Source organism: Corella eumyota, chromosome 5, assembly GCF_963082875.1.
Source record: "Corella eumyota chromosome 5, kaCorEumy4.1, whole genome shotgun sequence".
Classification (NCBI taxonomy): Eukaryota; Metazoa; Chordata; class Ascidiacea; order Phlebobranchia; family Corellidae; genus Corella; species Corella eumyota.
In genome coordinates, this window is record NC_137494.1 from 13,677,238 (window position 1) to 13,691,298 (window position 14,061).

The 14,061-nt window shown below is 29.0% G+C and overlaps 1 protein-coding gene across 1 annotated transcript; it reads right to left on the reverse strand.

Annotated features, from left to right (window-relative positions):
* Positions 1-119: 119 nt before the first annotated feature.
* LOC145753896 (ras GTPase-activating protein 1-like) lies at positions 120-13,733 on the reverse strand. The gene is made up of 22 exons (XM_082570417.1): positions 13,589-13,733; positions 12,986-13,152; positions 12,435-12,587; positions 11,906-12,005; positions 11,626-11,738; positions 10,561-10,661; positions 10,002-10,103; positions 9,459-9,609; positions 8,105-8,316; positions 7,530-7,701; positions 7,066-7,150; positions 6,099-6,176; positions 5,757-5,914; positions 5,561-5,692; positions 5,337-5,484; positions 4,834-4,941; positions 4,065-4,259; positions 3,177-3,385; positions 2,575-2,698; positions 2,082-2,207; positions 1,641-1,766; positions 120-1,289 (listed from the first exon to the last, which is right to left on the reverse strand). Exons 1-22 carry the CDS (start codon positions 13,610-13,612, stop codon positions 1,203-1,205), a joined length of 2,871 nt encoding a protein of 956 aa, XP_082426543.1. The 5' UTR covers positions 13,613-13,733; the 3' UTR covers positions 120-1,202.
* Between the last annotated feature and the right edge of the window lie 328 nt (positions 13,734-14,061).

Here is a 14,061-nt window from a genome sequence, read left to right on the forward strand (position 1 = left end):
TTTAATAATTCCCAAAAAATCAACAAATAATACATGATTAAATAGCAGATAAATAAACATAATAATGCAAAACTTAATAGATAGTAAATAATAAAATATAAATACAAAAAGGTGAAGAAAATAAATGAAAAAGTACAAATTTTGGAACTTTTTTTAATGTTCACAGCAGTATAAAGTTAGTCCATTTTTCTAAATGTTAAGTTGTCAAAAAATTTTGTAAAATTTTATTTGAAGATTCAGGTGAATATTACTTTAACACTTTAAAGAGGTAGTTAGCCAATATTTAAGAAAAATTTGGTCGATTTTAACTGGAATTAATTCTTGATAGGTTGGTATATTTAATATCAAAGATGAATCAAAATATAAATAACTACAAAAAACAACACATTCAACAAAAAGTACAAAGTTCCTTCTATTTATATTAATGCCCAGTTGCCCAATTTTTTATTTAAAAAGGTTAACATAATTGAAGAAGAATAAATTAGTCTAAAATACGGTTCCTTTTGGTCAAAATCACGTATTTTTGGCAGAAAAATGGCAATGTTTGGCAAATAAAATCACCTTTTTTTGAACAAAAATATTACCATTTTCACACTTAAAATGGAAGAAAAAGTTAACATTTTATAATTAAAAACATAAAAATTTAATATACCCTACATTTTTTAAAATATTTCATCTATATGCTGGCCAATGTTAATCTATAAAAAACACTTTTGTAGAGGTTTCATGTTTTTGTGGCCCATGTACACTTAAATTTTACTTTAACAATTTTAAATATTTTTTTGATTACAGAATAATTAAAAAATTTACAAAGATATATTTAATTTCAATAACGAAATAGCTATTTCTAAACCCAATACTGCATTATTAAATATACATATTGTGTAATAGTTAAACAATAAAAGAATATAAAAGTGTGTAAATAATTTCTAAGAAGGCTGAGAATAGTATAAATAGGAGAAAAAAAAATCGTCATTTTTGGCAGAAAAAGTACGGAAAAAATGAACCTATTCACAGAACTGTTAGTATTCTAATAAAAGATTGGTGTTTACTTTATAATAATCACACTGTTTTATAAAACAGTATAACATACACCTTACAGTTTGGTGTAAATATATTTTTTATCGACAACTTTCATAAAAAAAAATTTAAGATATAAAAAAAAATTCGGAAAAAATATTTTTAAGATAAAAATGAGATACTTATTTTTCCTGCCTCAATCGAAGTTGATATATATTTTGTTGTTTGTTGAGTAGTTCAATTACACCAAGTAACCTTTTCAAAGCAGCCTACAAATAAAAAGAAAAAAATCATTTAAAATTGATTATGGTGTAGTGGTTAAAAAACTTTGCCTTGCCACATGAGCTTCTAGGTTCGATCCCCACTGCTCTCATGCCGTAGCTTCCTTAAGTAAAGCACTACCAATGGTATAAACTCCTGCTAAGCCATCACTTAATCAGCAGTTTAATTATAAAGAAATTATAATCTATTATTTTCCAAACTGCCAAAGGTAACTCGAGACTGGGTCAGGGTAACTGTTGTTACTCTATGTTTAGGTCATAGAATCTACCTTCCCACATCAAAGATAAATAAATGCAAAAAACAACACAATACACAAAAAAACACAAAACTTGTTATACCTCTTTATTGGATAATGTTTGTAGTTCAGTTAAATGTTCCTTACATATTTGATACAAAGATGCCAGGTCTCCACTTACTTCTAGTTTGTTGTTAAACCTTTCAATGGGACGTGAACTGTTGTGAATCTTAACAAAAAAAAGTAAAATATTAAAGACTTTAAAACATTTACTACTAAAAAAGTGACCCATCAAATCACTTAGAACTAGCAATTATTAAAAAGAAAGATAGATAGCCTGCGCTATGGTCAAGATTTTAGTTGTTGTAATATGGTCACAACTATCAACCAATATTTGCCAGTGATAATTTACCAGCACACCACAAATGGCAGTTTTATTTATTTTGTTGGCCTATAAATTGAACATACATTATATATATATATCTACCAAGCTTTATTATATATACATTATGCAATCAGAAATTATAAAAAAGGTTTCATTTACTGGCACTGATAGGTCTCCTAATCCCTCAATAAATTCAATAATTTTTGATTTGTTCTCGATAATAAATGAGTTTACACATTCCATATAAAACTCCTTTGCTCCAAACTCAACCAGATTTGCAAGATTCTAAACCAACAAAAATAAAATATTACAAAAGTAATTAATATGCATTTTTTTATATTTTTTTATCCTTAATGTGGAAATGCCGATTTTATGGTCCAAACAGAGTTATATTTGTTACCCTGACCCAGTCTCGAGTTGCCTTTGGCAGTTTGGAAAGTTTACCTTTGGCAGTTTTTTGAAAAAAAAAAAAAAGATTTAAATTTGTCCGGTAATTATGCTGCTAATTAAGTGCTGGATCAGCAGGAGTTCATAACATTTATAACACTTTACTCAAGGGCGCTACAGCATGGAAGCAGTGGGAATTAAACCCAAGACCTTACGCAGTTTAAATTTAAAAACACTGTTTTAAGTAAAATTTAACTTGTTGTACCTGAATAGATTTGGCCACAAGCAGCAAACTTCTTAAAGCAGTTGGTGATGGGGTGTCAGAAATCATGTTAAACATTTTAGGGTTGATGATAGCGGGACATATCAACCTCAGGAACATAAATCCACTGGAAATTTAAAGGAAAATTAATATGGGTTTGGCTGTACAAGTTTAATGTTATTTTATTAGACAAACAAGTTTAATGTTATTTTATTAGCTTTCTTAATTTTTTTTAGAATAATTTTTTCTTCAATGTGGGAGGGGCGACTTTACAGCCCAAACATAAAGTAACATTTATTACCCCAACCCAGTCTCAATTTAATTTTGGCAGTTTGGGATATTACAGATTATGATCACCCGATAATTAAGCTGCTGATTAAATGTTGGCTCAGCAGGAGTTTATACAGAATATAGCTTGTCACTGAAGGCACTACAAAAATGGGAGCAGTGGGAATCCAACCCTAGACCTCAAGTGGGAGACCAAGTGTTCTAACTACTACACTACTGACTTATTAGCACAACGATATACAGAAACATTAGGTATTAAACTTAAGGCCTTATGTTGTAAGGAAAATCTACACCACACCATTAAAAAAATAACATACCTCACTACTCTAACTTTGACAGAAAGATCGTTTGGCCATCTTTTAGCGACACAATATTGTAAGTGACCGAATACATATTTTAATTCTTTGGGAAAGAGAGATTGGCTTATAAGGATTGAATCCAAAGCACTTTTAAGATATTGAAGTAAAGTTAATTTGTTGGCTACAAGGTCACATTCCTCTCCAGGAGATAGTTTAGCTGGGTTCAACTAAAACAAAATTTTAAAAAAATTTAGAAAAAAAATAATCAAAATTTAAAGTGCACTGTTGGTGAGACACATTAGGCCTTAGACTTGATTCCCACTGGTTACTTGTTTTACAGTTTCTATGTAGCAGTATAAACAGAAAAAAATATTATTTAAAAACTGAGTCAAGATAAGACATGCAAATGTATGCTGTATGCTTAGGTTGTAAAGTCGGCCTTCCCACATCAATACTAAAATAAAATCAAAACATAAAAAAGCTTTTTTAATTATATTTTTAGCAATTTTTGAATTTTTGTTTTAATAAAAGAAATTAAAAAAATCGGCAGCATGTGTGGTGGTTAGATCAGCTAGCCTAACTATATGAGGTCCCAAGTTCAATCCCAACTGCTCTCATGCTGTAGCGCCCTTAAGTAAGACGCTATAAATGGTATAAACTCCTGCTGAGCGAGCACTTAATCAGCAGCATAATTATCAAGCAATTATAATCTATAATATCCCAAACTGCAAAAGGCAACTTAAGAGTGGGTCGGGGTAACTGATGTTACTCTACGTTTAGGTCAAAAAGTTGACCTTCCCACATCGAGACTAAAATGAAATCAAAACATAAAAAAAATTTTTTTTAAAAGAGTTAAAAAAAAAAGAGTTTTTTTAATTTTTTCCCCCCAAAAAACTAAAAATCTACCTCACAAGATTGATTACTTTCCACAATTTGTTTCACGACATCTTTCAGAGCCAAAGCTACGAAGCTAGAACAAGTTGATCTCATATATTGCTCCATTAAAGTTGAGGCTAAAGTTGTCGCTCGAAATAAAGTCCCAGGTTCTGAATCTCGGCTTAGGATTTCTCGTTCGTTTAACATACAGATTAAATCTGTCTCCTGGTCAATAAAAAATGAGTATTTATATTTAAAATAAGGGTAAAATTGGGTAAAAAAAAATAAGAGTAAAAGTTGGTAAAAAAATAGGGGTAAAAAATAAGGGTATAATTGGGTAAAAAATAAGGGTATAATTGGGTAAAAAAATAAGAGTATAATTGGGTAAAAAATAAGGGTAAAATTGGGTAAAAAAATAAGGGTAATATTGGGTAATAATAAGGGTAAAATTGGGTAAAAATAAGGAAAAAAAACAAAGGAGAAAAAATAAGGGTAAATTGAGTAAAAAATAGGGGTAAAAAAATAAGGGTAAATAGATTAAACTTTTTTTTTAATTAGATTTTTTATATTTAAAATAAAGGGAAATTTTGATGTAACAAAATATATCTGGGTAAAAATGGTAAAATTTAAAAAATTAGAGGGTAAAAATTAAAGTTAGGATTTGGTAAGTAAAATACCAAAATATATAGTTAACAAAATAGATAAATGTATATATATATATTTAGAGAATAAAAATTGTAGTTCATTTTTTTTTAATTTTAGAAAATCATAAATATTTTCTACAACTTATTTAACTTACATTTTTTTGTTGTCTGAATATTTTAAGTAAAACAGTTGCTAACACCGTTCTATCCTGTCCACATACTTGAGATAATGCACAGATTACTTTCATGTCTGTTGTTACCAACTAAAATATAAAATATAAAAAAATAACTCTGAAATTCTAAAAAAAATAAAACAAAAAAATAAAATAATTCTGAAAATTCTAAAAAAATTAAAACAAAAAGTTTTGAATATTTTTATTTTATCCCTAATGTAAAAAGGACGACTTTACAGCCTAAACATAAAGTAACATTTGTTACCCTGACCAAGTCTCTAGTTGCCTTTGGCAGTTTAGGATATATATAGATTATAATTGCCCGATAATTATGCTGCTGATTAAGTATCCGCTTAGCAGGAGTTTATAGCGTTTAAAGTGCCTTACTCAAGGGCGCTACAGCATGGGAGCAGTGGGAATCGACCCAGAACCATGGTCACATATAACATTTAATTTAAAAATTGTTAAACAAAAATATTTCTAACCTCTCTTAATAGTTTGTACTCTTCCGAAGGCATAATAAGTTCGTTGCAATACCTCGCCCTTATTCTAATTGATCCACAACTTGATTGGTTTGTTGAGGGTTGGTTAGTGCTGCTTGAACCACTGCTCGTCATCGCCACCAAGTTGTTCCTAAAAAAAATGTTAAAAAAAAATTTTTAAATTTCAAAAATTTTTTTTTTAATTTTTTTTTTTAATTTTTACTTACCATTCGTCAATAACTTTTCCAGAGCTAAGTTTACTAAAATGGACAACAGTTTCACCAATACTGGAATGTTTTGACCGCTTAGCAGCATTGTGAACTCCTATAGTGAAGGAATCCACGTCTGGGGGAATGTTACTAAAAAAAAATTTAAAATTAAAAAAAAAATTAAAAAAATAAATAAAAATTTTTTTTGACTTACTTGAAGAAAAACTCCTCTGACCAGACAGGTTTTAGCCCTTCCTTTACTTTAGTTCTTCCAACATGGACATCGTTAAGTGATAAAGTACAGTAAGGTCTACATGACAGCCTGCTTACTAACTTATGGGCAGATTCTACTGTAATTTGAACACTTCGAATCTGGGAAGAAATTAAAAAAAAGAAAATTTAAAAACAAATTAAATTCAAAATTTTAAAATGTTGGATAGTAATAATTTTAAACTTTAAATTAATCAATTATTTACTTTCTTTATTCAAAAAATTATTGTTGAAAAAAAAATTAATTTTTTTGAAAAAATTAAAATTTTATTTAAATATTTTTTACCTGTCTTGCACTGTTAGGTTTGGGCAGTGGTTGTCGGTTTGGCTTGGCACAGTTAGCTCGTAATAAGTTCATCCATTCCTACAATAATTAATTATTAATATATTACTTTATCCTCAATGTAAGAAGGCTGACTTCATGGCCTAAACATAGAGTAACATTTGTTACCCAGACCCAGTCTTAAGTTGACTTTAGCAGTTTGAGATATAATATAGATTATAATTGCCTGATAATTAAATTGCTGATAGTTTTTAAGTTTTAGCAGAAGTTTATACCAGTAATAGCACCTTACTTGAGAATTTTACAGCATGAAAGCAGTGGGAATTAAATCCAGGACTTCCATGTAGTGAAGCCAAGTGTTATAACCATTACACTATGTCAACAGACACAACAGCACCAAGTTTTGTATATAATTATTAAAAAATCTGACTTTACAGTATACTATTATCTTAACTTTGTCTTAGGTTGCATTTTATTGTTTATAATTTTGCTGATCTAATGATATTATTTGCTTAATAATCAAACCGTTAAAAAATGCAAAAAAGTTAGTTTCTTACTAAAGGACAATACAATTATGAATTTGAAAATCAGCAGCGTGGTGTTGTGGTAAGAACACTTGCTACACCACCATGAGGTCGTGGGTTAAATCCCCACTGCTCTCATGCTGTAACGCCCTTAAGTAAAGCGATATAAACGTTACAAGATCCTGCTGAGCCAGCACTCAATCAGCAGCATAATTACCGGGCAATTATAATATCCCAAACTGCCAAAGTCAACTCAAGACTGGGTCAGGGTAACTGATGTTACTCTATGTTTAGGTCGCACATTCAACCTTCTCGCATCAAAGATCAAAATATATATATACCAAAAAAAACTAAACTGGAGCTATTATGTTTTAAGTTAAAAAATGCAGTTAATTTAATTATTAAATGTTTGAAACGAATTAACTAAATTTTAATTGTTTAAATACCTGGGCAATATCTGCCGACTCAGCACAAAAATATGATGATGTCACTTCACTTAATGCCCTTATCACAACTTGAAAACAGTAATGTCTAAAAAATCAAAAAAAAAATTAAATTTTTTCACAAATTTTTTATGCTATTTAAAGTAAAAATATCATATTTTAAAATAATATTGAGTAATAAAAAATGGAATTAAGGACCAAGTTTTATTAAATTAGTAATAAAATGTTTATTTTCTACTGGAATGATGTCATAAAATGTGCCAGTTTAATTAAATGAGTCATTAGGAATTTAGTAAACATAAAACCTACTAATTCAACATTATATTAGTCAGAACATTGAGTATATAGAAACATATATTAGCAGAATATAACAAGAAAATAAAAATAGCTGACATTAATCTATAAGCAAATTTCAAAAAATAAAAAAAAAATAAAAAATTTAAAAATTTTTTTTTAATTTTTTTCACCTGCCGAAGTAACTTTCATGGACTGGGTAAACTGCCCCATAACTGAGGTCAATTAACCCCTTGGGTTTTGTCTTCTTTTCATGCTCAAAAAAGTAAAGATGTTGCTTTTCACCATGGAGAACGAAAAACATCGATTTCCATTTTTTATTGTCGTGACCTCGTTTTCCCATTCCTTTAAAAATTTAAAAAAAGTGTTTATCATAAAAAAATGATATTTTATTATTTAATTATCCTCGATTTCAGAAGATCGACTTCACAACCTAAACATAGAGTAACATTTGTTACCTAGACCCAGTCTCAAGTTGCCTTTGGCAGGTTGAGATATTATTGATTATAATTGCCTGATAATTAATTTGCTGATTAAGTGTTGGCTCAGCAAGAGTTTATATCGTTTATAACACCTTATTTTAAGGCACCACAGCATGAAAGCAGTGGGAATCAAACCCAGGACCTCAAATGAATATTTCAAATGCATTTTCCACGAAAATACCAAAGTTTCGCTTGAGTTTTGATATCATCATTTACCAAATAACATATTTTTACTAAAAATCAATTAAAATTTTTTATAATTTTACCTTTTTTTAGCAGTTGCCCTTTCTTTAGCACACCAGGTTCATTTATAATAGCCCTGGATCCGATCTGGTCCGAAGCTGTTGCACGATTTAAAGTTTCGTAAATATCAACATGACATTGTCTGCTAATATCAGTGGTCTTAGGCACTGCATAAGTTAAAGTTTGGCCCTCTACTATTTGCTCTATTTTGTAATGTTGAACAATTTCGTCAATACTAAAAAAAAGAATTAAAATAGAATTTTTTTTTCGATAAAATACCATTTTTATTTTTTTTGCCATTTTTTTTTCGTCAGCATTTTTAGAAAAAATTTAAGACAATATTTAGTTGTTTTTTAAACAGATAGTCATAAAAAATAGAGTTTAGTGGACAATATATAAATTTATATGTCCAATTTAAAGGCATATAAATTAGATAAAAAATTGATTTGTGATGCGCTATTAAATTTTCGCAGGCAAATATTAGTTGAGAGTGACCATATTACAACAATTAAAAATCATAGGGTTTGCTATCTTCTAGATAATAAAATAATATATGATAATAACATATGATAATAAAATAATAAACAAATTAATTAAGTTTTAATTACTTCCTGAAAAAAAATGTTTTTAAAAATGTTTTGATATTAAGTATATATATCAAAAAAATAAAAATAAGAACTTTATAAAAATTTTTCTTAATTAAATTATGTTGTTTTAAATAAAATATATTAATGTAAGTATTCCATAACATTGAATATGGTATAAAAATAAATGCTATGAATAAAAATGACTCATAAATTAATATAACATTAAAAAAGACAATAACATAAAGTAGGCCTAGTATAATGTTATATATACAATAACAAAATTTAAAAAATAAACAGTTTTAACTATTAATTATAATGATAAACTAGTCAATAGCCCACCCTATAGTCTGCATTTTAATTGTTGTAATATGGTCACAACTTTCAACTAATATTTGCCAGTGATAATTTACCCATATATATATATATATATATATATGTATAGAAATTGTCCAATAAGCTTTATTATATTATTGATATATTAATAAAAATAAAAATACAATAATGTGGTAAACCAGTCATGGGGTCAAACTACAATCTGAAAGGTTTCAGGTTCAAGCCGCACCAATGCCATACTATTCGCTCTTGAGCCCAGCGTTGGCAGATAGTTCAAACACAACAAGGAGTTTTGGGTTTGAGCCGCATCAATGCCACACTATTCGGCCTTAAGCCCAGCGTTTACGGATAGCTCAAACAGGTCACAACAGCACACCCTCACCCGGTAAAAATATCAAAAACCTATTTCCTTAAGGGGATAGAAAAAAAATAAAAAATAAATTTATGATTTTTTTACCTTTCATATGATCTTCCACCCATTTCAAATCTACCGTAAGTTTTGTGATGAATTTTAAATCTTTGAATATTTAATTTAGTGAAGAAATAAAGAACGTAATCTCCTGGAGTAGAATCACTTTCACGAATCAAATAACTCCCATTTAAATTGACTACAAAAAAATTCAAAATAATTTTTAAAGTTTATAAAAAAAATTAATTAATTAAAAAAAAAATGAAGCTTAATTTCTAGAGGTCTCCAGTTTAAAACCCAACCAAGGAATATTAAAACTGATATTTTTTCGTGGATTTAATCCCCACTGCTCTCATGCTGCAGCGCCCCTAAGTAAGGTGCTATAAACAGCATGAACTCCTACTGAGCCAGCACTTAATCAGTAGCTTAAATATCAGCAATTATAATCTATAATATCCCAAACTGCCACAGGCAACTCGAGACTGGGTCGGAGTAGCTGATGTTACTCTATGTTTAAGTCGCGCATTCAACCTTCTCACATCAAGAATAAAAATATATATACAAAAAAAATAAAAAAAATATCAAACTAACCAGCTGAAAGTAAACTGTAAGCTTGGTCTTTACTTATATTCCCATGAAACCATTCTTTTCCTTCATGTGGATCTACATCATGATCTATTTCACGAACTAATCCTAAAAATTAAAATTTTAAGTTATTCTGTCAGATTAAATACTATATAACTTTATATGCAATGATTATTGTATTATGTGTTTTATGAAGATGCAAGGGCCTGAGTTTGATTCCAACTGCTTCCGCTTTGTAGAAATTTAAGGTGGCAATTTAACCAGTGGTCCTGGGTTTGATTTCCGCTGCTTTCAGTTTCCAGCATTTCTAAGTAACATTTAAACCTATGGTCCTGGGTTTGATTCCCACTGCTTCTACGTTGTAGCATTTTTAGGTAAGACTTGAAACTGGGCCCTTGGGTTCGATTCCTACTGCTTCCACATGGTTAAGTTCTTTAAAAGCCTTTTAAACTTGTGATCCTAAGTTAGATTCCCGCTGCCTATAATAAATCTTTGCCAAAAAGTCTAAGTAACATCGGACTTCTAAAAAAACTTTTTTTTTAAACAAATTAATGGTTTCACTTACCCCTAAATACACAACCGCTCTCATTTGTCCTTATCAAAGTCACCCACATCCAATCCCCTTCCATGTCATTATGAACTATAAAAATATCGTCCTTCTCAAACCTAAAAAAAAATTTTTCAGAAAAATTTGTAAAAATCACCAAAAAAAATAATTCTTTAAAAGTTGTATATATATCTTGATCCTCGATGTGGGAAAGTCGAATGTGCAACATAAACATAGAGTAACATCATATACTCCGACCCAGTTTCGAATTAACTGTGGCGTTTGGGATATTATAGATTATAATTGCCCGATAATGAGGCTGCTGATCAAGTGTTGGCTTAGCATTTGTTCACACTGTTTAAAGCACCTTACTCAAGGGCGCTACAGCATGAGATCAGTGGTGATTGAACCCACAACCTTATGTGTGGTGTAGCAAGTGTTCTTACCACTACACCAGGCTGCCGGTGTTAATTAATATATATACACACAATATTAGATACGCAACGATCATGAACTTGCTATATGTGTATTACCATCTTTAGTTAAGCATAAGATAACTAAATTAAACTTAATATAATAAGGTCAATAACATTTATATCTTGTTAATTTTATATAGTAATCATGTTAATGTTATGTCTTACATGTTATTTATTAGGAAATAAAAGTAAATAAATCTTATATTTAAACATTTCTACTGGTTGTTATACATAAGCAGGCAAATCCAATAAAATAATCATGAGACAATTGTATAAATATTAAATTTTTGATATTAAAATGGGCTTCTTAATTACATTTAAAAATGATTTAAAATTGTGGCAACAATTAAAAATTTATATCATGTTTTTTGTTACGAAAGTTATTAAAATATATTTATTGAAAAAAATTTTCAAATTAAAAGTTCGAAATTCGTTAAAAAAATAATTGGAAAAAATCTAATAAAAATACCCCCTTCTAATTAAAACAAAACAAAACAATTACTAAATAAACTGATAACATTAAACTAAAACAATATTAAAAATGTAATTTAAAATTGCAACTACTTAAAAAATATTTGAATTGATTTAAATAAAAACTTAAACTTACGTTAACTCATCGTTATCAGCATCAGGGACAGTTTGGTATGGAAGGATTGCTTTCACCCTTCTTCTGTCATCAACAGGCTCTGGTGGGGCAACAGGGTACTTTAAAATTTCACCCTGAATGCAAATGAAATATTTTTAAAATTATTACCAAAAAAAACAAAATTTTAAATATAAAAAAAATTGAAATATATATAAAACAGATAGGTTATATATACATGAATGTATTTATGTCTTTATTACTAGCATTTTAATTAGGCAAAATCTTGATTAAAATGACCTACCTCCAATAAACATGAATGATGAGTATAATAAGAAACCAAATTATCCAAAGATGTAAATTGTCGTCCACCGATGTAAAAATCACCACAAACAGAAATTATCCTAAAAACAATAAATTTATTTTTACTAAAAAAATATTTTTAACCCATTTAAAGAACCCTTTGTTAAAGTGCTGTTGATATTTATTTCCAATGGTTCAAAAAATTAATCGGCAGATTAATTATCAGGCAATTATAATCAATATTATCCTAAAAATATGTAAGCTGTGAAGTCAGTCTTTTTTATATTTATTTATCCTCGATGTGGGAAGGTTTACTTTACAGCCTAAACATAAAGTAACATTTGTTACCTCGATTTAGTCTCAAGTTAATTTTGCATGTTTGGGATATTATAGATTATAATTGCACGGTACTCAAGGGCACTATTATGAGATCAGTAGGGATCAAACCCATGACCTCATATGGTGTAGCAAGTGTTTTTACCACTACACCACGCTGCCGGTTTTCTTATTTTTAAAATAATTAAAATTACCTAAAATGTGTTGTCCCACTGTTTCCGCTCAGAAAAGACAAAACATACGATCCAGATTTTCGTTCACTTTCTCTCACCAAATAACAACCAGCAATATTTTTCTCCATCAATCTTTCTTCAGCTAATCTTCTATCTAATCTTCCATGATACCAACTGTGCAAAAAAAAAAAAAAAAATTTAAATTAGAAATAAAGTTTCATGTTTTGTTAGAAATACTGACAGCTTGGTGCAGAAGTAATAACAACTGGCTTTACTACATAAGGTCCTAAGTTTGATCCCTAATGCTTTCAAGCTGTAGTGCCTAAATCAAGGCATTTTTAACAGTACAACTTTAGTCAAGCCAATTATCTATTAGCAGATTAATTATCATGCAGATATAATTTATAATATCCCAAGCTTCCAAAGTTAACTTAAGAATGGGTCAGGGTAACTGATGTTACTCTATGTTTAGGTAGTAAAGTCAACCTTCCCACATCGGAGATAAATAAATTTAAAAAATTTATTTGATTGGAAATCAAAATTTAGACTGCACAGACCAAAATTTTCCTTACAATTGTTTAGCAGGAGTCTCAAAATGATCGCCATCAATTGAGAATTCTTGTGATCCACTCATCATAGCAACCAACTCATCTTCATGAACATCAGCGTGATCGTACGACGTCTCGTACGAGTTATCCTCAAACGCCATGTTAGGTAAGTGCTGAGGGTGCCACATATTCTAGAACAAAATTAATTGATTGTAATATAATTCTAGTAATAATCTACCAATAAGCAGTCACTTTAAATACCTATAGTCTGATAGTGGGATTTGAGGCAAGCTGGGTATTAGATTGAGCTAATTTATATAATGTATATGGTCAACTCAAATGCCAGACAATCTGAGCATATTTCTAATTAAGCTAATTCTAAGCCCACTATGGGTTTTCAAATACCCCTAATAAATGGGAGTTAACTTTATTTTAACACCCCCCAAAATAACAGCCATATTTTGCCCTATTTTTCTACTAGCAGGAGCCCACAATTTAAATTGCGTCAGTAATATAGTCCTAAATCATTAACTAACAATTTTTTAAAGGCTTTAACTTAAAATTACTTTTTACTTAAATAAAATAACGTCTTGGCCTTTTTAATTAAGTATAGTTTATCTAAATTACCTGTTGTTGAAATTGCGAAGCCATTTTGATTCTAAAAATACATTTAGCACATTCAAACGATTAACTAAACTCGTTTTCCACAAGGAAATTATTAAATTTTGTCGAATCTATTCAGAAACTTATTTATATAATATATTAACCACGATTTTGTTTTCTCTCTGTAAATTGATCTAATAATCAGCCGGAAAAATGTCGATTATGTCTTGACGAAAATGTGGTACAAAATGTTAGAATGCTGCCAAATTAAATTTAAAAAAACGTTTTTCCTTACATTAGCACTAATTTTAGAATTATTTTTTAAATAAAACTTAATTAATAGTATAAAAATTTTATTTATTTTGTTTTTAAGTTAATTTAAAGCATTCTCTTGGGATTATGAATAAGTAAATTTTCTTATAAATTGGAAGTACTTAAATTTACTGGCAAATTTTTTTCTACACTTTATTCCTACGTTTGTTTATTTCTATTTGGTG

Coding starts and splice junctions, on each gene's coding strand:
- LOC145753896 (XM_082570417.1), bottom strand. CDS start 13,612: ATGGCTTCGCAATTTCAACAACAG. Junction 10,662..11,625: donor GCTGATAACGATGAGTTAAC/GTAAGTTTAAGT, acceptor ATTTTTTTTTAG/GTTTGAGAAGGACGATATTT. Junction 1,767..2,081: donor TAGGAGACCTATCAGTGCCA/GTAAATGAAACC, acceptor TTTTTTGTTAAG/ATTCACAACAGTTCACGTCC.